The 27981-nt window shown below is 44.6% G+C and overlaps 1 protein-coding gene across 7 annotated transcripts in view; it reads left to right on the top strand.

The window, feature by feature from the left end:
* The first annotated feature begins 2907 nt into the window (after window positions 1-2907).
* Window positions 2908-27981, top strand: part of KIF16B (kinesin family member 16B) — a 289874-nt gene continuing 264800 nt past the window's right edge. For all 7 annotated transcript variants that reach the window (XM_047067541.1, XM_047067539.1, XM_047067538.1 and 4 more), the window contains exon 1: window positions 2908-3020. In XM_047067541.1, coding sequence (XP_046923497.1) covers window positions 2974-3020 — 47 coding nt within the window. In that variant the 5' untranslated portion in view covers window positions 2908-2973. The remainder of the gene's footprint in view (window positions 3021-27981) is intronic.

Raw genomic sequence — 27981 nt, 5'->3', positions numbered from 1 at the left:
CTCAGGTTTTACAATCCGGCTCCAAAGCACACTTTTTCAAATTATCTTTGCTTTTAATGTTTAGTATTTTAGGAGATCCTAAATTTACCTTTACATTTTATGACTTAGAAAATGAAAACGGTTCTGGGTTTGGATTTGATATCTGTAATTTCTATCTCTGATACTATCAGGCAATTGTTTGAAAACCAGAATCCTTTTTTTCATTTATTGGCTCACTGTTTAGCTCCTGAATTCAACTTAAGTCCCATGGTGTAAGACAACCCTACGAGGAGATATTAAGCGTACTGTGTGATAGAATGCTTGAGGTCGGTACTTTTAGCACACAGGAAAACAGATGGGTTTCTGAGATGTCAGTTGTATCCTATGTTCCAATTTAAGTGTGCCAGTCTGCTGTTTATCAAGGTTTTTTAAAAGTCATGTTTGTGAGAGAGTAAATCAATTTTATTCCTTAAAGGCTAGGGGAAGAAATACATCGCTGTATATATAGCTGATAGGGATATTGTTTTTTTGTTTGTTTGTTTTCTGATGATGGTATTTCAAGATGATTCGAATATTTGTAGGCAGAGTGAACATTCTATTCTAGTGCTATCTCACTTTGAAATGAAGAAGCTAAGACTCAGGGAGTTTCAATCACTCACAACTATTTGGCAGTACAGAGATTGCTAAACATCAGAAAAAAAATAAATGAAGACCCAAATAAACTACATCAAAACAAGCAAAGTACCTCTTTTCCCACCTCCCCATTGTCCCTCTTCACTGCCACCTAGTCAAAACCTCTATGCCAGATGTGTGGGGTTTAGTGTGTCTGCGATGCTCTGTTTTGTGTCAGATGGCAAGGTCATAGGAGGTTAGGGGCTTATAGGCGTGTGTAGGCTGCTGAAAAGAAGCTAAGGAACGAAATAATGAATTAAACCTCACCACTAACCAACCAACCAACCAACCAACCAACCAATAAAACCCCAGGCACAGAAAATCGCTTTATGAGTAAGCTAGAGCTCCTCCTGTAAAGTTCAATTCGTTGTCTTTAAGAATTGAGCTGGCATTGCCGGGGGTGGGCCAGTCGGGTGTTCCGTGCGCCTAGACCCGGGAGCGTGGTCGCGAACAGTGATGGCGGTGATTCGCTCCAGGGTCGGGCGGCACGCCCCCCGCCCATCCCCGCGAATTGGGCACGCGCTGTTTGTATCCGCTCAGCTCCCTTATAAGGCGGACCCCGCCCCTACCCGGGGCGGCGGGGGCGGTGCGCCGGCTCCCTGGCCGCGCCTCCAAGCAGCCCGCCGCTACTGCGCATGTTTCGCGCGGCCCGGTCCAGCTTCCGGCGGTCCTTGTTTTCCTGCAGCCAGCAGTGGTGAAATCTGCACCCAGCTCTGCTCGCGCAAGTGGGAAAAACCCTGGGTTTTCAGGGCTCTGGAAAACAAATGGGATGCTGATTCCGGGCTAGCCGCGGGGCTCTAGGGAAGCAGAAGTAATGATTCCTTAACCTGAGTGGGTCACGTTTGCTGACATCATCTCACTTAATGCATTAATCAACTCCAGGGAGTTGTTTCCGATTTGCCTTCAGGCAAAAAGCCTCCGAGGTGCCTAGCAATGCAGACTGCAGGACGCCCAAGACTAGTGTAGGAGCTGGGGCTCAAATCTAGCAGCCCGGTGTCCACTCCCTAAGGCCTCTGTTACAGCTTGGCTTCCTGGACGAGCAGCCCCTCTTGCCTGGCCCTGGTCCCTTCATCTGAACAGAAAGCCACTGCTCCAGACACTCAGACACCCTGGGAGTGTGAAATACCCGCAGGGAGGGAGAGGGGTGAGGGCAGAGCTTCCCTTCTCAGCCCTAGGGGGACTCCAGAGCCTGGTGGATCTTGAGGACCTGATACAGTGGGCCTGCCAGATCCTGACCATCAGCTGCCCTAAGGGGCAGGAAGGGAGGGGTCCTGGAGCTGGGCTGGGGTGGGCTGAGCTGCTCTGAATGGGGCAGTAGGAGGAAGGCAGAACTCAGGTCTTGGCTGTGGTCACAGGTGGGTTCCTGGGTGTGTGTGAAGGAATACGTGAATGCATAGCTGAATGAATGAATTTATATTCTTCGGGAGAGGGCAACGGGGAGAGGAGGACTCAGGAAAAAAGGCTGGGTCAGGCCTCACTTCTTATGCCCTAAGCTTTAAAGAGAGGGTCGTTTTCACGCCTATGTTATGATTAAAACTGAACTACTAAACTGTAACAAATGCAAAAAAGTCCAATGAAGATCTGATTTCAGTCAGTGTAGCCATTCTCGCCAGCAGTTTAAAAACATCTAGTACCCTTTTTATTTTCATTTCTCGTCATCCCTGAAGTGATCGGTCCAAAACACACCCCTTCGTTGGGTAGTCTTAGAGCAGCAGAGAAGTACTTAGTGGGACAACCCACAAACAAGCTATGATAATCTCTGCGCCTCAGATTCTTGTTCTGTAAATTGGATGAGCTAACTCTTGCACAATGGGGTAAAACCAGGTCTTGTTATGGGTTGACACACTGTTTTCGGTCATCTGAGCCCCAGGACTAAGGTCTTCGCTCTGGCCCTAAGTTACTGCGACCCCTTCCCTTTCTTCCTCCTCCCTAGGTTTTCAGGTGATAAGGCTGGGTTGTAGCTTTCCTGAAATGACTCCTCTCCGGTAACCCTGGGTGACTTACAGGCCACCGCCTGCGCGGAGGCTCTTCCTGACTAGGCGACCTTAGGTGGCGGTGCTCGGGCATCCCGACCCCGCCCCTCTTCGCCGCCCGGCCGCAGCCAAACCCCGGCGCGAGGATCACGCGGGCCGGAGTCGCTCTGGGCATGCTCAGTGGCCCGGCAGGTGGGGCCGCCGCGGGACGCCCGGTCCGGCCTGGAGCGGAGGGGCGGGGGTAGAGAGAGGGAAGTGGGCGGGAGCGGAGGGCAGAGTCGCTAGAGTAGCCGGCTGCCGTGGGGCGCTGGGCAGGTGGGAGCCCGCGTGGGCCAGGCCGGGATGAGCGATGGCATCGGTCAAGGTGGCCGTGAGGGTCCGGCCCATGAATCGCAGGTGAGTTGGGGGAGGCCTTAGGCGGCCCCCCGTTGCGCCCCCACTCGGATGAGCCTCCTCTCCAAGTCCCTTCGAAGGGCAGCCTGGACCTAAGTGTCACGGGACGGTCTGCGGCCCACTGCTCCCTGGCTGTGGCCTCTGGGGGCCTGGAGCACTTCATGCTTTGCTGTCCCTTTTACCCTGCCCTGTTGGGGACCCTGGGGGTACCGAGTTCACGAAGCCACGTAGAAGATTCCTGCCGTATTAACTTGTGGAGGTTTGCGTGCCGCTCCCCCCCCCCCCCAAGAAAGCGTCAAGGGATCACTTTCATGAAGGCGTAGCCTCCTTTGGGGGGAATATGAGAGTGGTTATGGGACACCTCAGCTGTCAGAGGAGCTCTCCTCAATTCTGTCAACTCAGAAGTTCTCTAGTAACAGTAATGTTACTGTTTAATTTCTCAGTGAGCAAGGATTTCGAGTCCCTGAATGTGAACCCTAACTTCTAATCAGTAACTTAGCAATTCTTAACTTCACGTTCAAGAGTGTATGGGAAACTTTAGCAAAGTTTTGACTTCAGAGGGGGAAAAATCAAGGACACTTAGGCACACGTGTTTGAAATCCTCTGGTGTTAACAGAGGGGAAGAACTATAAACGCATTTAGAATTTAATCTTGTATTTTTCAACAAAGTAATGCTTTTCAGAATGATTTGACTCTTTATTCACTGAAAAAACAATCTGTGCTTGCTTCTCAATGACCTCTTTATAATCAGTTTAGGAAGATGCTTTAGAAGAGTTTTTAAATTGGTTTAACTTTAAAGAATGAAGTAGACGTAAATGGTATGTGTCCTTCTGAATTGACAGGCCAAGTTCACACAAGGCCATTTGTTTTTATTGGCTTCTCAGTCAAGTTGTTGGACATTTGACTTACCATATGGCTTTTCCACTTTCTCATGTCAACTTGTGGAGGTAATTGTTTGGTGGTTCTGACAGCTGATTGGGGCATCAGAGGATCATAAAATCAAGTGATTGCCAGAATCTTCCTCGACTCACCCGAATCTCCTTTTTCTCTTGGCAAATAGGGAATCATTCTGGGTTGTAGCTATTGTAAACCAGTGCTTTTGTCATTTTTAAGTTACTTGTAAAGCTTTTTAGGGAAGGAGTTTGACTTTTTTGTAAGTCTGAAGAGAATGTGGATGTTTTTCTGTGTATTCAGTCATACAGGACAGATTCCTAAGTCATTTAGACCATTTAAAAAGATTTTTCTTTATTCTGGATTTACATGTATAAAGAAGTTCCTCTCGCTCTTTGGAATAACATGAACACATGCTAGAAGATTGTATTGAGTAACTTTAGAAAGCACCTGCCAAATGCAAGGCACTGTGCTGAGTGCTATCTGGGGAACAAGGTGAATAAGGTGTTTTTTATTTTTTTAATAAGGTGAATGAGTTTATTTTTTTAAATTTTTTAATGTTTATTTTTGAGAGAGAGTATGAGTGGGGGAAGGGGCAGAGAGAGAGAGAGACAGAGAGAGAGACACTGAATCTGAAGCAGGCTCCAGGCTCTGAGCTGTCAGCAAAGAGCCTGACAAGGGGCCCAAACTCATGAACTGCAAGATCATGACCTGAGCCAGTCAATCGCTTAACTGACTGAGCCACCCAGGTGCCCCTAAGGTGAATGAGGTTTGATGAAAGTCTTCTTAAGAGCCTACTGTCTGATGGGGTAGGGACTACACCCTGGCAGGACTCTCCTAAAACATGGGGCTGGTTGGGAGGGATGGTGCAGGTGCAGTCCTTTGCCAGTGTAGGCCTGGAGGCAGTTACATGGAGTGGCTGCAGGAAACATTCAAAGTCATGTGATTTGAGGAGGTAGATTGAAGTGATGGTATTTATGCTTTCAGCAGAGAACTCTGGTGGTGGTATCAGGATTAGGGCAAGAGGTAAGGAAGTAGTGGTCTGAACCAAAGGCAGAAATGGGAAGGCTGGGTATGTACACCAAGACAGTTTACTGGCAGAATCGACAGGATTTGGCAGGTCCTTGGATGGGAAGGAGGAGGACGGGGAAGAACAGAGAACCGTTAACTGAAGTTTGATGGTCAAGGAGGTAGAAGAGGTTTGGGGAAGTTGTGTAATGAGGTTGGTATATAACCTTTTGGAAACGGGATGCAGTGTGTCAAGTACAAGCACCGTGTGGGCACAGAGTGAGTGCTGCCCTCGTGGGAAGGGCATCTGTCTCTTTGGTGGCGTTCACTAGACTTTTAGAAACATGGGTTTATGTCTCAGGTGATTGAAGACTGACATTTGGAAATCTTTTGCACATGGAGGACAATTTAAGAGTATTACAGTGAGATTTCTCAGGAGGAGAAAATCTTATCTTTATAAAGCATATATATATATATATGCACATATATATGCATGCATACACGTATATACATATACTTATGTGTGTATATCTATCTATCTATATATATATATATATATATATATATATATATATAGCAGGTTACAAAAATAATGTTACAGTAAGAAGAAAATGATTGGATACTGGGATATGCTTTTCTTTAGGATTCTAGGGAGAAGATTGGCTTGCCCCTCATGAAGGAGAATTAGCATAGCAAATTGTCATAACAGAGAAAGGAGAAGTGTCTCTTGAAGGAGGTGATGGTTTTTGCTGTCAGATGTTGCCAAGATGGTGCCCTGAGGATGTGAGTAAGATGAGGTCCTTGGTCTTGGAGACAGGAGCCTTGGTAACCTTCCAAAAGGCAGTTTCAAGGAGAGACAATGATCCAGAAGTTGGACATGAAATGGAAAGAGATGGACAAATGGCCTACCAGAAGTACTTGACCTAAACATGCAAATTATAATAGCAGTAAGAAACTATTGTTTAACAGTGAGCTTGGTGGACGTTAACTGAACATCAGGTGCTGGTGAAAGAGTGGTGATGAAATCATAAAGGGTCAAAACCCCTGAACACTTTCTTAGTGGGAATTTGACGGTAGCTATCAAGATTGGAATTTAATAAATCCACTGATTGGGCAGTTTCATTTATAAAGATTTTATTTTATGGATTATATTCCTGTCTACCAAGACGTATGTGTAAGGATGCAGGTAGGGATGTAGGTGCAGATGTAAAATTTTTGTTTTGTTAATCTTCAGAGGAGATTTAGGCAAAGAGGAAGCAATCGACAGAAAGCAAAGGCCTGAAGTTTTGGGAGGTGAGGATCGCTGTTGGAGCTTGGCTCTAAAAGGATGGAGGCATGGCAGGGGGATGCTGACTTTCTGAGCCAGGAGCCTTTGCGGTAACTAGTCCTTGCGAACAAGCACCCAGTGCTTGATTCAGGCTAAGATGCAGTGCCTTTGTTTTTACTACGGTGGGGCTTTGGTTATGTGGCAGAAGTAGTAGTTTCAGGTTTGAAAGAACTGTTATTTTGCATCACATAACAGCAGCTGCTTTATGTGAGAGTTTGCTCTGTGGCAGTGGTACAAAATCTAATTTAATCTTTGTTACAGTCTTAGTAGGTACAGACTATTATTGTCGTGCCATTGTACAGATTGGGAAACATAGTTAACTTGCTCGAAGTCAGTTTTCTTTTTCTTTTCTCTTCTCTTCTTTCTTTTAATATTTATTTAGTTTGAGAGGGACAGAGGGAGCGAGAGTGAGAGAGAGAATCCCAAGCAGACTCTGCGCTGTCAGTGCAAAGCCGAGGTGGGGCCTGAAGTAATGAAATGTGAGATCATGACCTGAGCTGAAATCCAGAGTCTATGCTTCACTGACAGAGCCACCCAGGCACCCCGCCTGAAGTCAGTTTCGGAGGGCAGTCAGCCCTGTACTTTTTGGAAATGAGTAAAATGTTTGCAGAAACTTAATTTGTTCATTGCTTTTATGGGCAAAAGTTTAACATTTATGTATTGTCTTTTTATGCCTTATGTACGTATGTCTTTTGCATGCCTTTTTCTTTGTGATATCTCCCATTGTTCTTAGGCCCGGCCTTTTCTTTTTTATCGGTTTCATGTTTTACAATTTTACAAGATACTTCTTTTCTCTTCTGAAGAGAATAGAATAATGATTTGGTAACTAATTCGTTCATTTCCTTTTGTTTTCAGTTGTTTGCTTTTTTTTTGCAGAAACACTAGGTGATTCTTTTGCGACATCTATCCTGTCCCATTGATTTGCCAGTGTTGATGGGGCTGGGGTCTGAGGGCAGACTGCGTGGGTCCCAGTTTTGGCTGTCATTTACAAGCTGGGTAAATTTGAGCAAGACACTTAATTGTTTTAAACCTCAGTTTTTGCAACTGTGAAATGGTGATTGTAATTGTACATGCCTTATAGATTGTGAGGCAAGGTCTTTTTTATATATTTTGTTACTGTGATTGACAAGATGACACATTTGAAATTGAAGTTCTGTAAATACGTAAAAGATTCGTGAGGTGTTACATGCAGTTCCTTCATATTTTCTGTCCTATCCTATTTTATTCTATTGTCTTGTTAAAAAGAATGCTATTTCTAGATCCACTAGATTGACTTCCAAGATCTATTAATGAGTTGCAGTTGGCAGTCTGAAAAACAACCATCGTGGGGTTCAAATGAGATCATGCATGTGGATAAAGCCCTCCACACAGTGCCTGGCATGCAGCGAGGGCTCTGTAAGGATCAGTTATTGTTATTGCTGTTGTTTTCACATTTTAATGATGGCAACTTTAATAGTAAGTTTTTGAAAATTTTTTTGCCAAAAAAATATTTGCGAGTGCTGGCAACAGGCCAACTGATAGCTTTTTAACGTGCTTTCTTATCTAATGAGGCAAGACCCCCCTCAGTCCTTCCCTTTTCTGATTGTTCTTAGGTTTCTTTCCGGATTAGCCTCTCAGGTGGACCCTACAGTCATGTCTATCAAGTTAAAAAGAGAAGAAGAAAAACTGTCAGTGGTATTTTGGGATTGACAGCTTTAGGGTGTACTAAAGTCTTATTTTACGAGTGTCAGGGTGGTCTCTTGGATCTGTGATGAAGACAACAGATGGCTCGGGTGTTAAGGGTGGGTGACATCTGTCAAGACGCTGCCATGTATCAGGCATCATGCTCATTTCTTTACCTTGGCAACTTCCTTTCCTGCTCCCACCAACTGAGTGACTGAGGGCTTGATTATGCCCATTTTACAGAGGGGAAACTGAGACCCTTGGATAATAGCCACTGGGGTCTGGATTTGTGCCAAGTCTACCTTCCTGTCATTTCTGAAGCTCCTCCATTATACAGACACTGAGATGAGCAGAGGGCAGGGGACAGCCAGGCAGGTAGGAACGAGTACAGTTACAAGGGGTTTTAGACCAACCGAAGCTTCTTGTAAGAATCAGCTGACAGGTAGGTAGACAGGGTGTTGTGAGGACTTTCCTTTGTTAAGCTTGGGCTTTTAGCCTTTTATGCTCCAGTTTGCTGGCGGGTACGCATGGGGCTATTTCAGTTAACATTAAGGGAGATTTCAGTTGTAGTTGCTCACTGGCGCCAGTCACATTCCAAACACTCAGTAGCCCACGTATTCAACAGTGCAGACATAGAGCATGCCCATCATCGTGGAAAGTTCTCTCCGGCGGTAAGACTGAGCTGGCTTGAGTCCCAGATTTGCCGCTTCTTAGCTTCCTGCCTTGGCGCGTAAGTGCTCTGTGGTTCAGTGTCTTCAAGTATAAAATGGAGATCTTCACAGGACCCACCTTGTGGGCTGAGATGGTGCCTGAGTGCGCTAACACTTGCTAATGCTGTTGGGCCCCAGAGCAAGGGCTCTGTAAATCTTGGCTATTATTTTTAGGCATTGGGGGCTACTGATGGTTTTAAAACAGGGTTGTCATTTGCCATTTTATATTTTCAGAAGTTTCATCTAATAGCAGTGTGGAGAACTGCTACCAGGACCAGCAACAATGAGCTTTTATTTAGTATTTGCCAAGTGCTGTGCTAAGTGCCTCTTATGCACTAGTATTATCCCGTTGGCTTTCCTATCGTACTCTGGGATGCAAGACCCGGGGCCTAAATGTCTGTGTGAGTGGGCAGAGGCCAGTGCAGGAAGACCATAAAAACTGAAACATGACCCATGACGATGTGATTCTGGACTAGATTGGAGTCTTAATAGGTGTTGAAATTCAACCAAGTAAATTCGAAAATCTAATAGGCTTTATTAAGCAATTCGTGAATCAGGCGGCATCCCTGTCTAGCGAATTGTAAGAAGCTCCAAGGAGTTGTACAAAATGGAAGGTTTTTATAGGAAGGAGGATGGGGTGAGAATTTATTAGCAGAAGAAAAGATTGTTTCAGGCAAGGTCACCTTCCCTGAGGGAGAACAAAGAGTCTTATTAGGTGGATCACTGTGTCTTCCTACCTCCATGGTGCTGACCAGAGAATTGTTGGCCGACTATGTTCCTGGGAGAGGTTGAAAGTACAGTTAGGTTAGATATTAAGCCCCACTTTGGTGACTTGGCCTAGCATAAGTAACTCCCATTTTGGCCTGCGGTTTTCTTTTAATATAGGAAGGGGCACAGTCGAAGGATATAACTTGCAAGCAAAATCCTGAAGAAGGTTTTAGCATATTTTCTGACTGTGAAAATAATATACGCTTATAAAACAACGCATGCTCTGAAGACAAGTATGTCAAAGAAATCGAATTGAAAATAGCTCATAACTCCATGATCCAGGGATAGCTACGTGTAAACTTGATGCATTGGAATCCAGCCTTTTTTTTCCCTTGTGTAGCAGCACAATGTGTACACTGTTTTATACCCTACTGTTTACATTTGTAAGAGACACCCTGAAGACCAATCAGCAGTACACAGAGAGGCAAGAATCAAAGATGACTGAGTGGTTTGGGATATAAGTGGGAGAACGACTCCCCCGCAAAGTTAGGCTGCCAAGGTGAGCTGGTTGGGGTGGAGGGGCATGATGATGAGTTGAGTCGGCTCTGGATGCTGGTGGGGGATCCAGGCGGTAGGGACTCAGGTGAAGTATCAGCCCTGCGGTGTGCATTTGGGTGTGGGTTCCTTGAAGGTGATGGTGGATGTGGTGGAAGTGAGCTTTGTTTCCAAGGAGAACGATAGTAAAGAAGGAAGGGTTGGTAGCAGAACAGTGTAACTGGCTGGGTGACACTTGCTCTTTAAGACTCAGTTCTCTTTTTGTAGGACATTGATTCTCAGGGTGGGCCAGGGACAGCTGGGAATCACTGAGATTCTTTTAGGGAGTTGCCAAAGTCAGAACTACTTTTGCAGTAATACTAAGATAGTTGCTCTTTTCACCCTTCTCTCATGGGGGCGTGGCGGAGTTTTCCAGGAGCACCGTGATGTCGTGGCTCTGTGTGCCGTTCTATGTTTTAGAAATTTCTCAGTTTTAATTTCTTATATGGTAACTGTCAGTAAGTAGTACTGCTGTTCTGCTTCTGTGAGGCGCATGGCCAGACTTGGGCCCCAGCCCTCACCTGGGCACCACAAACCTGGGCGAGGCAAAGGAGAGGTGTGGTGTGTTTGTTTTTGTTTTAAAGAAGTGGAACAGAAAACAGGGAGGTAGGGGTGGGAGAAAGAAGGCTGTGGGGGGAGGCAAGGGAGGGAGGTAGGGATGGCTAGAGGTTTCTCTCACGGGGTGTGGGACAGCTGTGATGCTCCGGGTGAGTGAGGTTTCCCCAGGGAGGGTCGTGCTGTCACTGACTCACGGGATTGGGAGCACATGGAGGTTTTATCCCTTCTTTTAGACGGACTTGGCAAGTAACGTGAAGCGAGTGACTGGTGTTTTCTCATATACAAAATTTAAAAATATCTTAATGTATATAATGCACTTAAATAAGCTATGAGTACTAGTGGTTTAAAAATGCTCTTTAGAGGGGCGCCTGGGTGGCGCAGTCGGTTAAGCGTCCGACTTCAGCCAGGTCACGATCTCGCGGTCCGTGAGTTCGAGCCCCGCGTCAGGCTCTGGGCTGATGGCTCAGAGCCTGGAGCCTGTTTCCGATTCTGTGTCTCCCTCTCTCTCTGCCCCTCCCCCGTTCATGCTCTGTCTCTCTCTGTCCCCCCAAAAAAAAAAAAATAAAAATAAAAAAATAAATAAAAATGCTCTTTAGTGACCCAGAGTATTAAATAAGCATGATTTGGTATTAACTTTTTCTTTGTTTTATTCATGGAGGCTGTGGGTGAGAGATCCAGAGTGTGTTTGTCTTGCTGTCTGTGTGTCAGAGGTTACTGAGAAATGTCCAGCTGTATAATACGTAGCGCTTTGGTGTGAGGTTGATTCATTTTACACACCCTCATTTCATGGTTAATTTTCTAAATTGTTACAATAGCTTTTGCTGTTTTTGGGTGTTCTAGAAGTGGGAAGCCGTCTTGCTGAAGCTTGTTTTGGGAAGGAAAACGTTCTAGTCCCACCTACGGCTGGGGGAGGATGTGATAGTGCCTTATAATTCCCAACCCCTTCCCCAGGACTGAGAGCCTCTGGTTTGTTTTGGTGGCCTGACTACATTCCGTCCGGCTCCAGTTGCAGAGACAGTCCAGGAAAAAGTCCTTCATGGGAAGGCGGGCATCGTTCCCTTGGATTCAGCCTGCCAATTCCCATCAAGCTCAGAGAAGGTTCCCGCCAGCAGGACCTGGAAGCTTCCCCTCACTGTCCGGGGCTCTGGGCTGAGTGCTTGTTTCCTGCTCTATTTCCAAATACATTCATTATTCATTGTTGCTGCTTAGTAGGGGAGAAATAACTACGTCTGTCATCAGCATAGACACTTTGAACAAATTTCAGTGGGATATGTAGAATTTAAAGTCAGTTAGAAAGAGCTTTCACTAATGGTGCTGATTAGTGATTTTTGTCATCGATTACTATTGCCAGCGGCTCATTCATTTACTAGGAACTCTGCTAAGGCTTGTGTGGTTGCTATCTAATTTAATTCCTAGCAACAGCCCTATAGGGGTGAATACTGTTATCTCCATTTTATAGATGAGGAAACTGGGGATCAGAGAAAGATCGGGTCCTGGCCCCAGTTTTATCACATTACACTGGTTTTCTGGCTTCATAGCATTTACATTATCTGAGTGTATGTATGTGTGCCTATGAATGTATTTTTGTGTGTTTGCTTTTTTATCATGTTCTTGCATAAATTCTGTGAGAGCCAGTAGCCTTGTCAGTCTTACTCATGGATGTTTCTCTGAAGCCTAGAACTGTGCCTGGCAGAGAAGGGTGCTCAGAAAATATTGCGTTAATTACTGCCACCTCCTTTGCTCCCTGTTTCCCCTTTCAGTCTGTGGATGCTTATAAGGAATCAGGAACCCATAGCCCAGCACCTGTTACAAGAAATCAGGAACTCCTAGCTCAGCACCTGTTTTAAGGAATCAGGAACCCCTACCCAGCATCTGTGGGATGTCTCGCACTGCTCCGTGTGAGGAGGAAAAGGGAACTTCGATGATCTTCCTGTTGGATATTAGGAGGACAAGAGAAGTAGAAGAGGGCTGAGGAGGAGCCTGGGTGAAGAATAACAGCTTTGGAGCTTTCCCTGCATATTAAGTTAATTATACACAAATTGCACATCGAATACTCATTATGTTTATCTCTTAAGGTTAGAGAATTGGAGATAAAACACTTACTGTGTTTAAATGATACATAGTTTATGGGACAAAACACTCATGTGCCTTTTTTCAGGAAAAGGTTTTGTGTTTTTTGTTTGTTTTTGTTTTTTTTAGCTTTTTATCTTGAAATAATTTTGGAATTCCAACCTCCCCTAATATTCATGTCTTACATAACCGGGGTACAGCTGCCAAACCAAGAAATTATCTGTACAAGACTATTAATGAGACTATAGTTTTAACTGACTGTCCTTTCTCTGTTCCAGCAACCAGTGCAGGACCCCACCTCACACTTCGTTGCCATGTCTCCTTAATCTCTTCTGGTCTGTGACAGTTCCTCAATTTCAAAAGAGTGCCAGTCAGTTAGCCTGTGGAATGGCCCTCAGTTTGGGTTTCTCTGATGTTTAATCATGATTGAATTGAAGAGACAGTGTTGTTGAGAACACCACATAAGTAATATTCTGCTCTTCATTTCACATCATGCCAGGGTATGTGGTGTTAGTCTGTCTTCTTAGTGGTGATGTTGACCTTGATCACTGGTTAATGTGATGTCTGCTGGTGGTGTCTGTGGTTGATAAATATCTGAGGGAGATACTTTGTGGGGAAAAGTTTTTTTTTAATTTTTTTTTTTAATTTTAGAGAGAGAGAGTGCCGGTGGGGGGGGGCAGGGTGGGGGTAGGGGCAGAGGAAGAGGGAGACTGAGAATCCTAAGCAGCTTTCACACAGGGCTGGATTCTCCTGACCCAGATATCATGACCTGAGCCGAAATCAAGAGTCATGCTTAACCAACCAAGCCACTCAGGTGCCCCTGCAGGAAAAGTTTTAAATTTCAGTTTTATAACACTATTTTTATCTCCATGGGAACACATTTCAGATGTTCTAATAAAAGTTATTGTGAATATAAGATTCATTTAAAATATCCCCCCCACCCAACCTTGTGAAAAAGGATTCATCATACTTAAAATGAAGGACATTTGTGTTTTGGAAGGCTGATGATGATTGTACAGGACTGTGTACTTCTGACATCTGCAGTAAGACACGTATTAGCTCACCACATGCTGATGTGTTCTATTCTCTACTGTTTCATTAAAAAAAAAAAAATAAAAGATAGTTGTTACCCGCTAAATTGATTTTAAGATCTGCAGTTTGGAAAACACTAGTGTAGTGGATTTATTGTCCAGAACAGAAATTGGTAAAATCTGATTTTTTTTTTTTTCCCGAGAGAACATCAAAGTTAGGATTGTGTTAGATTGAAAGTCAATCCTGTTTCCTCTAAGACGCTGGAGGGCTCATGATCCCAAGAGGATAAATCAAGCTTAGAAGGAGATTTTTCAACTTTTAAGAGGCTAGGATTCTGAACCTACCACGCGATGTCTACTCTCAGGATCTTGCTTTCTTGAGCCCTCATGGCCTCATGGTCTTTCGCCAGGTTACACCTGCTGATTCTTATTTTCAGGGTTTTATTAACAGAGTCTAAGCCATCACAGTGATTCTGCTTGGAAATTCTGCTTAGGGCAGAGGTAAATCACTCTGTGAGCTCCCTCTTAGTGGGACTTAAAGTTCCCTAGGAAGGTTTTAAGAAAAATAATTCAAGGTGATGGAGACTAGCTCAAAAGTGAGAACAATTGCAGAGATGAAGCTTTTAAAAACAGATTTTGGTCTCTTCTTTTTCCTAAAGTTTTCCTGTGAGCTGTCTCTACTTGATCAGATTGAAAGGCAGTTGTGAGAAAAATGTCACCAGTCCTGGGCTGGGACTCACATTGATGATCCAAATCAGGTGCTTTTCTTTTCTTCTTTCTCTTCTTTGTTTTGAGGTGGGGTTATGCCTTACCTGCTGAGCATCCTGGAAGTATTGGGCAAGCACTCCGCCCTGTCTAAAATGCTGAGTTGGTCTCTTGCTTGAACACTCTTTGCTAGGAACCAGCACAACAGAGTACTTCCCATTCCCCCCCTAACTCCTCCAGCCACAGGTGGTGTAGTCCTTCTTTTCTTCATTTTATTTTAATATATAAAAACTTTTCATTTTGAAACATTTACAAAAAGTTGCAGAGTAGGGCAGAGTTTTCACGTGGCTTTTGCCCAACTTCCCTAAGTATTATAATCTTAGAAAACTGTAATTAAAAACCAGCATAGTTACACTGATACAGTACTATTCACAATAGTGAATCTTAATCTGACTTATTCACATTTCCCAAATTTCCCCAATGGTGTCTTTCTTCAGGTCTAAAATCCAGTCCAAGATCGCACAATGAGTTTAGTTGTCTTGTAAAACATCTTAATTAAGCTCTTTTTGTTCTTAGGGCCAACTTTGTCTTTCCTGATATGATATTAAGGGTAAGAATAGATAACATTTCCCCTAGAATAACTCTCTTTGAAAGATTGAGGAATTATGCCTCCTGGCATCCTTTTTTGGAATATAGACAGACACTTTGAGCTGTTAAGACCTTGGTTGGATTAATTGTTCCACATGTCAAATGGAAAAGACACATGGGGACCTCTCATCCTTGATGGGGTGGAAAGGTTTGGAATTTGGAGTGAGTTTGGGGGAAGGCAGGTCTTAGTGATGTGTCAAGGATTTTTTTTTTTTTTTAAAGTTCATTTATTTTGAGAGAGAGAGAGAAAACATGCATGAACATGCACAAGCAAGTGGGTCAGGGCCAGAGAGAGAGAGAATCACAAGCAGGATCTGTGCTGTCAGCACAGAGCCTGACGTGGGGCTCGATCACATGAACCAAAAGATCATGACCTGAGCTGAAAACAAGAGTCAGATGCTTAACCGACTGAGCCACCCAGGCACCCCTCAAGGATCAGTTTTAGACATAATTAGTTAAATTTGTAGTACAGGGGCTACAAACTCAATGCCTACATGGGACCAGATAGGCCTTCCACAATCCACATTACAAACTCTGAGTCGGGGAGGTAATCGTGTGTGGAGGGGCACTTGCTAGTTTCTCTAGTAAACTTCCCCCCATGTTTTAAGGACTTCACACTAAAGTTACCAACACCGTTTATCTGTTGCTCACGTAAGCAGATCACTGTGTGTAGTTCCCAGTCAGCTGGTGCTCCTGGAGCCTCTACTCTCTGGGGCCTCACCATCCTCTCTCTCCAGCTAGTGGAAGGCAAGTGGAGGGTAGGGAGGTGCACCCACCTCCATGGTGTGGAAGAGACATGTCACTAGTGCTCACCTCCCATTGGCCACATGGCCACACCTGGCTGCAGGGAAAGCTGGAAACCATAGTTATTTTACTGGCTGGGACACCACTTCCCGGAGATAATTCTGTACTGTAAAGGGGAAGCTATCTAGTGCTGCACACTGTGTCTCGAGAGGCAACTCCATCTGTTCCAGCCAGTGATACCATCAAGGACCTTTGCACTTACCTTTCCATGTGGTACAGGTGTGGAATCCCAGATGTCCACATGTCCTGTTTCTTCCTTCTTAGTTAGATGTCACCTCCTCAGATGTCTCATTGAAAATATCATCTCCCATGCCTGGTATTTCCTATCTCCCTTCTCAATTTTTTATTTTCCTTATCACTCTTATCACAATTTGGACTACTGTGTATTTTCCTTTTTTAGTGGTTTATTGTCAGAGTTACTGTATGAGGACCGGGGCCATTCCTGTCTTGTTCTTGGATATCTTTCTTGTACTTGACATGTGTTCAAGTATTGAATAAAATGGGAACACGGACTGTTGAAATCCTCAAAATTTCAAATGTTGGCTAGGGTTATAGCTAAAACAAACAAGCAAACCATGTCTATGGGTGTCATCCTGGCTGCTAGCCTGGGCCTTGGGTGGAAAGCCAGGTGCCAGGGGCTGGGGCTGGAAGATATGGGTTTGTTTTCCAGGTCTGCCACTTGGTCATTGTGTGAGTTTGGGTGTGTCATTTTACTTCTCTGGGTTTCAGAGCCTTCTTCTACAATATGAGACTAATAGTCCTCCCCACCTGCCCACCCCCATCCCCCACTTGCTGAATTATTGGACTTACTGTGTACCGAACTGTGCCAGACCCTGTGCTGGTTGCTGGGGGAACGAATGCTGAGTGAGGTGACCCCAGGAAGCTTCCAGGGAGAGGGGAGGTTTGATCTGGACCTTGTACAGTGGGAAAGAGTCATAGCAGAGGAAAGATATTTTAGTCATTAAGTACTTATTAAGCAGCTGTGTGTGCAGGGTGCTTTTCAAAGTTTGGAGATTCTTTGCTGAACAGGATGATAAAGTTGCTGCCCCCAGAGAGCTTATATTCTAGTATACTCTGTCGAATAGAAAGGCAGTGTCCCCCACATATGTAATTTAAAATTTTCTGGTAGTCACATTAAAAAAAATAAAAATAAATGGGTGAAATTAACTTTATCAATCTAATTTAACCCATTATATTCAGAATGTCATTTCAATATGAAATCAGTAGAGTAAGTATTAATGAGATATTTTACATCCCTTTTTTGTACTGTCTCGGAAGTGTGGCATGTTTGTTATACTTACAGCACAACTAACCACGTTTCAAGTGCTCAGTAGCCACATGTGGCCAGTCACTGCCATATTGGACAGCACAGGTCTGGGAAGTAAACAGATCATATGTAATGGCAGGTAGTTAAAAGTTCTATAAAGAAAATAAAGCAGGGTAAAAGGATAGCTAACCATACCAGGGGTCAGGAAGGGACTTTTTGGGTAGATAAAAGAAGGTGATGAACTATGGGGATATCTAAGAAGAATCCTCTAGGCAGAAGGAATAGCAAGTACGAAGGCCCTATGGCAAGAACATGCCTGGAATATGCACTGGATACTGGAAGCCATGTGGGAGGAAGTGTGATGCATCATGTGGAGCTCAGGAAACCATGGTAAGGTTGTAGGCTTATTGTGAGTGTGGTTAGGGCCATGGCAAGAGTGAGAGAATGGGAGTGACCTGATCTGACTTCACTTGTCCAAAGGTCACTTGGGCCACTGGTGGAGAATGGACTGTAAGGGGACAAGAATAGAAATGGGATGATTTGAGCAAGAGGTGTGGGTGTATATGATTATGATCATTCATACAGTCTTTCATCCTGCAAACATTCATTGGCCGCCTATGAAGTGCCAAGCATTATAGTTAGGCACTGGGGATACCAATGGGCATGATCTATGTTCTCAGGAAGCTCAGGCTAACAAATGAGTGGCTGGTTCAGAGTGGCAAGCTTGAGTAGAGGGGCAGGCAGAGAACAAAGGGAGCCATTCTGTTGAGTAGGCAGGTGTGGTGATTTCTGGCTGTCCTATTTCTTTGCATGACCGATCACCAGGCTGGTGTCAGGCTAAAAGAACTTGAGCTTAGGTGACCTGTAAGACCCTCGTAGCACTGAGGTCAGCAGCCTGTATTCTGTTGACTGTAGGGCAGCCGCTGAAGATGAGTTCAGGGAGGTGTGGGGTCACACTCAGCCTGTGATGCAGGTAGTGGACCAGTTCTGGAAACAGGAGGATGGTGAGAAGGGAAGATGGGACACTGCAAAGGCAGGCTTTTGTCCCCAAGGGAAGCTTATTTCCAGTGGTAATGGTAACTTAGCCTACACTTTCTACTAACCAGTGGTTTTCAGATTTTCAGCTCTTTCTAATGACCAATAAATTAATTAAAGGATCAGCGGAAGGACTTCACTCCTCCTTGCCTGGAACATAAGTGCTTGTGGAACTGGTTTGATTATAATTTGATCTTGGCTGGAATTCCTCCCTCCTTTGATTTTGAAGAGTCAGAGGATTTTGTGGTTGTTTCTTTTTGCTGCCTTTCCCCTTTTCCCTTTTCTTCTGCTCTGACTTTTGAGAGAGAGCTATTGCTAATCAGTCCTAGATACATCGGATTTATTTTCTGTACCATCTTTCTTAGCCTTTGGAGCACGTTTGTAGTTCTTGATTTGCTATTTCTGATTCATTTATTCATTCCTTCATTCAGCAGACATGGAGTGCTTTCTGCATACGGGAAACGACTTTCTTTGTGTGTGAGCTTTTCCTTGGAAGGATACCTTTGGACTGTTTACTGATTACATTAGTGAGGCAGAGATTTCACTGTCCTGTAATCCCAGTCTTTCACACAGTAGTTAGTACAGTGAAGGTGTGATAGAGGCATGGATATGGAAGAGCAGGTAAATTAGATGCTTCTTGTATCCTTGCTGTAGAGTGCTTGCATGGAATAGGCATAATCAGTGCTATTATAATTTTGTCTTGTACTTTTTAGGATTTCACGTGGATATTGTGATGGCAAAGCACAATCTGACATAACTCAGTAATAAATGGACAAAGTCTACTAGTCACCAAGTATTTGGTTTTACTATATAGATAATAAAATACCGTAGGTATTTGGACAAAGGAAGATAGTGTGAGCTCAAGTCTATAGGTAAGGAGTTATGGCAGGAGTTGAACATTGTGGTCTGACTAGGCTTAGCTTGGTGAAGAGCAGAGGTTTTCATGGTGACCTTGACATTTTGTCCAGCTACTGAGCTTTTATTGAGCCCTTTTCTTTGGTCAGAGACGATCGAGGGCATATTCCCTACTCTCTAGTAGCTCGTGACCTAGTGGAAGTGACAGGAACAAAGGGAGCTTCAGAAGACCCCTAGGTAATGATGGTGTATTCGAGGCATGATGTATGAGGGTGGGGGTGTTGAGTGGCGCCCCTTCTAGGGATGGGAAGAACATTCCAGAGGAGGATACCATGACAGGGTATGCGCCAGGCCATGTGCTAGACCAGTGGTTCTCAAACGTTTTTGGCTTTGGGGATTTCTGCAGTCTTAAAAACTTTTGAGGACCCCAAAGAGCTTTTGTTTTTGTGGGCTACATAAGTCTATTATTTACCACATTAGGAATTAAAACAGAAAAATTTAAAACATAGGAGTATGTAAGCACACATTCCTTTAGCCGTCAGAACGATTTATCACACACATAGCAGCCCCTGGAAAACTCCACTGTGCACTTGGGGGAGAATGAGAGTGAAAAAGGCAAATAATGTCCTGGTATAATTATGAATATAGTTGACCTTCTAAACCCCGTCCCCCCCACAGTCATTAACAACCACAAGGCAGCTGCTGGGTTGCATGTTGGGGATGTAGTGGTGCATAAGCCAGGCACTGTCCTGGTCTTTGTTGGACTAGGTCCTGTGCTACTATGTACGGAAGCTTGTGGTGAGAGCTGGGGTCTAATTCAGACTTGGGGCATCAGGGAAGGTGCTTAGGGGAGAAACATCTAGCTAGATCGGAAGTGGGCGTTGGCCAGGGACAAGTATAGCAGATGGAGGGAACAACGTGGAAGGCCCAGAGACCTCATTTGAGGAGCTGAAGGAACTTCCAATGGCTGTGTGTTAATAATGCATTTGCTAGAACAATACCAGCAGTTTGCTTTCTCTGTGCAGCTTCAGTGTGATGTGATTTTATCCACTTGTTTGTTTTCAGAGGCACACATGGCTGTTCTTAAGCCTCTTCCCTGTGTGGCTTGTAGGCAGCTAAGGGCCTTGTTTCTTAGCACTTGTGTTGGAGAGCTTCCTGTTTCAAGTGCTGAACTGGGTTTGTCAAGCTTTGAAAATGCAAATGGAGCAGAGCCATGAAACGTGAGGGGGCTCAGTGTGCAGAATAATGGAGACTGAATTAAAAAGCATAATTAATCATAAAAGAACAGAAAGGCGACACTTGAGAGTTGAGGACTTGAGTGAAACAGAAGTGGAACTGCTCGTTTGATGTCATCGTGTGATCGCAAGATGAGGCCTCGGTCTCAGCAGTGAGTGCCATTGCATTGTGTGCTAGCTCTCGCCCCTCCTCCCCTCCTCCTTTGAAATGAGGTCCAAATTAGAGATGCCAGTATTAACGCCAGGTGCAACTAGAGACTTCCTTTGCCCTCATATAGTTGTTGTAGGAGGGGCCTGCTGTATTGTGCATTTACTGTTCGGTCAGTTGAGCCCCAGAAATGAGGACAGACCTGTTTTGCTTTCTGCCTGTTTGATTGCAAAGAACATCATGATATCAGAGGGCTTTCTTACTTCAGGGCCTTCTGGCTTGATGACAAGGTTATTTCTTTCATTTCTGCGTAAATTGTGGTAGTGTATTCAGTTTCAAGGGATCTGGGATGAGTTCTTGAGTCTTAAGAACCAGCTAATGCTGCCCCAGCAGTACAGCTCTGGGGAAAGACAGCTTCACTCTTCAAAAGGAGCACACCTCGAGGGTATCAGGACATGAAAATACTGGCAGAGAGTCAGAAGGATTGAAAATTAAAGAGGTGCAGCCTATGCTAAAAAGATAGAAGCTATTCCTCACTGGTAGTTTCTTTAAGAAATCCTAAAGATGTTAGAAAACCTGAACAGATCACACCTTATTTGCTCCAGGCTGGGTTAAGTCATGTTTTATTTTGTTAAAAGTCAGCTTCATTGGTTTCATCACATCAGCCAGCATTGTCATTGGCTCTCTGTCCCTCGAGGCGCCATGGGGAGAAGATAATAGAATCCAACAGAAAGTTTGAGAAGCCACAATCAAATTCTTTAGATTTGCTGCCAGTAGGTCATTTAAAAAGGTTTTTTTTGCCATTAGAGGCATAACCTGCTCTCTGAAGTCTCCCAAGTTTTCTATGGGGTCTCAACACCCGTGTCTGGGGAACTGGTGGAGAGCTGGTGACCTGTGTGGGCTGCGGGGGTAAGCCAACATCACCTCCCTTTCTGCTGTCCTGTGGAGTATGGTCATAGGAGTGCCATTGTATTTCAGGAATAACAAGAATATTCACATAAGATCTTCTGATTTTTTAAAGTACTGACAATTAATTAAAGATATTTTAGAATACAGAGTACACTAGTCCTAGCCTTCAGATGCCACTGAAAAATACCTGGCATAGAATGAATGTTTAAAACTTCTCCCCTACATCAAAATAAAATGCTTCTGCACAGCAAAGGAAACAGCCAACAAAACTAAAAGACAGCTTACCAGATGGGAGAAGATATTTACAAATTACACATTTGGTAAAGGGTTAGTATCCCAAGTATGTAAAGAACTTATATAACTGAACATCAAAAAAACATAGTCCAATTAAAAAATGGGCAGAAGACATGAACAGACATTTCTCCAAAGAAGACATCGAGATGGACAACAGATAGATGAAAAGATACTCAACATTGCTTATCATCATGGAAAGGCAAATCAGAACCACAGTGAGATATCATATTATATCTGTCAGAATGGCTAATATCCAAAAGACAAGATATAACAAGTATTGTTGAGGATGTGGGAAAAAAGGAACCCTGATACACTGTTGGCGAGTGAAAATTGGTGCAGCCACTGTGGAAAACAGTGTGGAGGTTCCTCAAAAAATAAAAAATAGGGGCGCCTGGGTGGCGCAGTCGGTTAAGTGTCCGACTTCAGCCAGGTCACGATCTCGCGGTCCGTGAGTTCGAGCCCCGCGTCAGGCTCTGGGCTGATGGCTCGGAGCCTGGAGCCTGTTTCCGATTCTGTGTCTCCCTCTCTCTCTGCCCCTCCCCCGTTCATGCTCTGTCTCTCTCTGTCCCAAAAATAAAAAAATAAAAAAAAAAAAAATTAAAAATAGAGGGGTGCCTGGGTAGCTCAATCAGTTGAGCGTTCGACTTCAGCTCAGGTCATGATCTCATGGTTCGTGGGTTTGAGCCCCGCATCAGGCTGTGTGCTGACAGCTCAGAGCCTGGAGCCTGCTTCGATTCTGTGTCTCCCTCTCTCTCTGCACCTCCCCCGCTCATACTCTGTCTCAAAAATAAACATTAAGAAAAATTAAGAATAGAAACACCACTTGATCCATTAATTCCACTACTGGGTATTTATCCAAAGAAAATGAAAACACTATTCAAAAAGAAACATGGACCCCTGTGTTTATTGCAGTGTTATTTACAATAGCCAAGATACGGAAGCAGCCCAAGTGTCCATGGATAGACGAATGGACAAAGAAGATGTGGTACACACACACCCACATCCTTACACACGTAGTGGAGTATTACTCATCCATAAAAAAGAATGAAATCTTGCCATTTGCAACAGCATGGATGCATCTAGAGAGTATAATGCTAAGTGGAATAAGTCAGAGAAAGACAAATACCATATGATCACACTCATGTGGAATTTAAAAAACAAAACAAATGAACAAAAAAAAAAGACAAAAAGCATACTTTTTTTTTTTTAAGTTTAGTTATGTTTGAGAGAGAGAGAGAATCCCAAGCAGACTCCACACTGTCAGCACAGGGCCTGATGCAGGGCTCAATCCCATGGCCCATGAGATCATGACCTGAGCCGAGATCAAGAGTCAGATGCTTAACTGACTGAGCCACCCATACATCCCCCCAAAACAGACTCTTTAACTATAGAGAAAAATTGATGGTTGCCAGAGGGGATGGGTGAAACAGGTGAAGGGGATTAAGAGTACACTTACCATGATGAGCATTGGGTGATATATAGAAATGTTGAATCACTGTGTTGTACAACTGAAACTAATACAGCACTGTATGTTAATTATACTGGAATTAAAAAAATCTTTCTCTTTTATTTGCAACTCTTCAGACCATTTCCCCTTACTACTTTTCTGCGTTACTGGTGTTTTCAATATTTGGTGGTGGGGGGGGTTGTCATCTTTGAGTGCTCCTGGCTTGTCTCACTGTTGTGTCACAAGCATCCTTGAATTCCACTGAATGCTGAAAGATGCTGGTCCTTTCCGTGTTTCTGTGAAGACCAGGAAAGAGGTGTCATGGTTGGGGAGGGGGCTCCTGGAAGAGGTAGCCCTAAAGTAGCTTCTGTGAACAGTGCTGGTAATGCTGAGGACAGCAATTGGGTCTGCATAAGCCCGTCCTTCACTGCGTGCTTCGACTCTGTCCTCTGAATCCCGTAGTCTTCTCTAGGGCAGGTAGGGCAGGCAGGACTCATCCCTGTATTATGGACGGGCAGGCAGGCTTGGTCAGCAACACACTGGTCAGTTAGAGCTGCAGAATGCGAACCTGGCTCTTTGGACCCTGAAATTCTGGGCTACGTTGCTCTGACTGTGGCAGACTGCATGCCTGAGCCCGAAGGCCTTTTCTTCTTTGTTGAGAGACTGTGGCCTGCTTGATATTTTCCCACCTCTGTCATCTGGTTTCATACAAGGTCCGTGGTCATGGTGCGTTTTCTCCTTTGGGCTTTGCTAATGACATTGTGGGGGAGGCACAGCTTGCCCTTCTGAGACCTTTAATGGGGGAAGTAGAAAAACCAGGAGTTTAGGATGCTGGCCTCACATCTCAGCCGATGGCTTCCCACCCCAGAGAGTGGATTTAACTCGTAGGGGGTGCAGCTGGGCATCAGGAATTTTAAAGTCCCTGGGAAATTGCTGTGTGCAACAGAGCTGGAGGGCTCCTGGGTTGGGAGACAGCTGGAATGTGATTACTGGTAACGCTCCAGCTCCTGGACACCCCGCATGATGTCAGTGTGCTCTCCGTTGATGCCTCATGTTTTCCAGGTGATGACGAAATGAAAATTGGCCTGAGTGTAGAGTGTGGCTTCTTCCTCTGTTCTATTTCTCTGCTGTTGTGCTTTGTATCACTAGTCAGAAACTGCAGATGGGGCGTAGCATACTCCGTGTCTGACCAGTGTGGTCTGAAAAGCAGCGAGAGCCAGGACAGGCAGGGAGCAGCTCTTCACCAAGCCTGGCTGTGTTTAGGCACCAAGGAAGGTGGTGTGACTCAGTTTTGTTCCAAGAATAGCCTGGAAAGGGTCTGATGACCTACCCCCTTGTCTCCTAGTAAACAAAATGTGGGTGTTCCTTTAGGCAATGATTGGGTTTCCTTTTTGGACTGACTGCATTTCACTTACCATGTCAACCATATCAGATCTTTCCTTGGTCTGGCCTCCCGTGCTGGGGTGGGCCTTTGCTTTTACAGCCTGTTTGGTCTCACCCACATGGGGTGATCGTGGGATGGTGAAGGTCATGGTCTATGATTATACATTGCTGTGTCCCTGAGAGCCTCGTAAAGGGGAGACATGCGTTTGTCCTTTGACCTACTCCTGCCTCTAGCTACTGTTGCTCTCTTTAATTTATTATACAATTGCAAGCTTGCCCTCGGGGACGAAGGGAAGGGGCTACTGGGCAAGAAGGACGGCATTCGTTTCCTGTCTTCAGACATCGAGTATATAGTCAGAATCACTAGACACCTTTCTCAAGTATTTAAAAATAAGTGAAGGAAGGGGCACCTGGGTGGCTCAGTGGGTTAAGCATCCAGCTTCGGCTGATGTCACAATCTCATGGTTTGTGGGTTCGAGCCCCGTGTCAGGCTCTGTGCTGCCAGCTCAGAGCCTGGAGCCTGCTTTGGATTCAGTGTTTCCCTCTCTCTGCCCCTCCCCGCCTCTCAAAAATAAACATTAAAAATAAGCGAAAGAATTTTGGTGTTTCTGATGTTCTTTTTTATGAACTGTGGCCTCTGGATTGTGTTGATGAAGATAAGGTGCTTTATAAATAAAACCTGTGAGGATCAACTATCTGGTGGTTCTTCATAGTTTTGAGATCTGGCTAGAAAATTTGGCAAAATGTATTCTGGATTTCCTCCATTTCCACTCGTTTTTGGAAAGCCCTGGAAAGGTTATTAACACAGAACTGCCCAACAGAATGTAAGCTCCTGGAGGGCAGGGCTTTTTGTTGTTTTTGTTTACTGGTGTATGTCCAGTGCCTCAGACAGCACAGACACGATAAACACTTGCTGATGGATGGATCTTGGGTTTGTGATGGAGATGAACTGATTGTCTGCTGGGTGCCTGGCCATGTGTTGCCTGTTTTCCTCTGTCACATTTTTCAGCAGAAAATGATGCATCAGGCGAGCTCAACCCACAGCATTGTACAGTTAGTACTTAGGTTTTTCTTTTTAAGTTTATTTATTTAGTTTGAGAGAGAGAAAGAGCGAACACACACGCATGCAGGTGAGAGAGAATCCCAAGCAGGTTCCGTGCTCAGCATGGAGCCCAGCCGGATGCAGGGCTCGATCTCACGACCACAAGATCCAGACTGCGAGATCATGACCTGAGCTGATATCAAGAGTTGGAGGCTTAACCCCCTGAAACACTCAGGCACCCCTGTGTGATAGGTTTTATTCAGCCATTTTACAGGTGAGGAAACCAAGGCTTGGCAAAGGTCAATCAGGTGCTAAAGTCATAGAGCTGCCGAGAGGCAGGGTTTCAACGCAGGTGCCCAAAGCCCAGTGCTTCCCTGCACAATTATTAAACCACTCTGCTCGGCAACATCAGAAGCTGTGCTTGCATCTGATTCCGCTCTGACTTGAGGTGAAGTCTTTTGAAGAGTCTTACAATTGAGTATTTTGAAGCATACCTTTCTCCTATCTGGTATATTTAGCTGGCAATGTGGTAAAAGGAATCAATCTTCTTTTTATGAGCCAGCTATTGTATTTTTTTTTTTTTTTCATAAAGCTGTCACTGAGAACATTTCTCTAAAATAGAGATAAATCTGGAAGGAGGGTTGTGGTAATGGTGTGGGGAAAGAGCCGAGAAAACTCATTTCTTCGTGTTTCGTGGTGCTGCCACATTGCACGAGGGTATCTTTGGACGTTAAATAGTTGGCTTAATGTCTGAGCCCAGGAAAACAAAAGGAAGTATTATTAAAGTTCTCCGTGTTTACATTTAGGCCATTTCTTTTAACTTAAGCCACTTTCCTTTTGTGAACGTGTTGCTTCTGTGTTTTGGAGAAACGTGTTGAAGAAGTTTGGTCATATGCACATCCCTATTTTTCTTCTGTGATTCAAAAGCGACGGACATTCTCACTGCCTTGGTTCTGGAGTCAGCACAGCTGTGTGTCTCCGGGAAGAGCCAAACTTCATTTTTGCCTTTGGAGTTAACATCTGCTAGGTTAACTGATATTTATAGGGAAAACACATCTGCATTTAGAAATTAAAAATGTATAATGGACTTTGAAGCATAATTAACTGCATTTTAAGGCTTGGAATTCAAGAGTAGGATCTTGTTTTCACTTCACCTGTTTCATTGTTTCATTGCTTAATTCATTCATCCATCTAGGTGCTTTCTGTATGTCAGGGTGTAGTGCTAGGTATCATGGGGTATGCAAAAATTAAGGCATTATGTCTGCCCCCAGGAAGCGAGTGGACTGGTTGAGAAGACAAATATGTAGTCCCCCAATAGTAAACAGGTGGAAGGTAGAAACCACTATGATGTGTTATGAAATATCACAAAGATGTGTGTTAGGAAGTATCACACAGAAAATGTGGTGTGTTATGGAATATCACACAGAAGGTACTGGCTAGGAGAAGATTGGGAAGGCTTCCTGGAGGAGGAACATCAGAAAGCTTTGAAGGAAGAGTGAGATGGAGGGGAAAAGTACATTCCAGACAGAGGGCACAGCAATGAGGGTCACTGTGAGTCCTGGAAAAAGGCGCTGTTTGGGATGGGATGGGGGCTTGGGTGGTACAGGTGTGTGTGGGAGATGAGGCTAGACGGGCTTCTTGTGCCCTGCATCTAGCACCTGATGCAATAGACACCTTGCATCCAATTTAGGGAGTAATCTTGGTGTGGATTGCTCATATGTGTAGCTGGCCCATTGTGTTCCCGTGGGAGCCCAAGCTTCCCTAACTCCCACCTTCAGGGGGAGGTAGTTGAAATCAAGTTTGGTGTTCTAGCTTTGCGCACAGCCCAGAGCCATTCACTGTGGCTTGGAAGTATTGACTGCTTACTTCCTCTAACTTTCCGTAGTGCTGACTCTAGTAGCGACTTGGAGCAAGTCCCTTACCCTCCCGGGGCCTCACTTTCTCTCCGCCTGAGTGGAGGTCATGGACGAGGTCTCTTCCGAGTCCATCATCTTCTTGTCAAGTGCTCATCTTGGCTCTCAAGCCCTTTACCATCTTGGTCTCCAGTGGTCCTCCCTGCAGAGTATCCAAAATTCGCTGCAAAGTGTCATTATCATCTTTAGTCTCAAGCAAAATTTAGTTCTTTTGGCTTTTGGGCTTGAATTTTATAGTGTATGAAATTCTTCGCCAGTTTTTCTCAACTGGGCCAGGGTTCTGTGACAGAATTAAATTATGCCTAACTTTCCTTCTATGCTTCTAGAATGGTACTGGTTATACACCTTCCTTAGGAGAAGTGAGAAAATAGTTTTCAGTATATGTGCATATTTTTTTCTTCCCTTCTTTCTTTCTGTTTAATTGCAAATCACATTATAGCTTTCACGCTGTTTTGCTACTTGCTCTTTCTTCCCACTTACCAGTGTTTTCAGTGACTGTGGTGTTCCAGAGTTCGGAAGAGGAGCCTCTGTTGGAAGCCAACAGCGATACCCTGAAAGGCACAGTCCACATCTGGATTATTGTTCTGGAATTGGGGCTGGGTGGGTTGGGCTCCATTCAGAAGAAGGGCTGAGGCCATCTAGTAAAGCACCCTTTCGGAAGGAGCTAAGAGGAACTACGCTTCCTCACTCATAGGGCCCCGGCTCCTCACAGCTGAGGAG

This window comes from Lynx rufus, unplaced genomic scaffold (assembly GCF_022079265.1).
Source record: "Lynx rufus isolate CCGP_SWC_20201006 ecotype Redwood Valley unplaced genomic scaffold, mLynRuf1.p SCAF_8, whole genome shotgun sequence".
NCBI lineage: Eukaryota > Metazoa > Chordata > Mammalia > Carnivora > Felidae > Lynx > Lynx rufus.
Note: the sequence above shows the minus strand (reverse complement) of the source record. Positions and strands in the feature narration are given on the sequence as shown.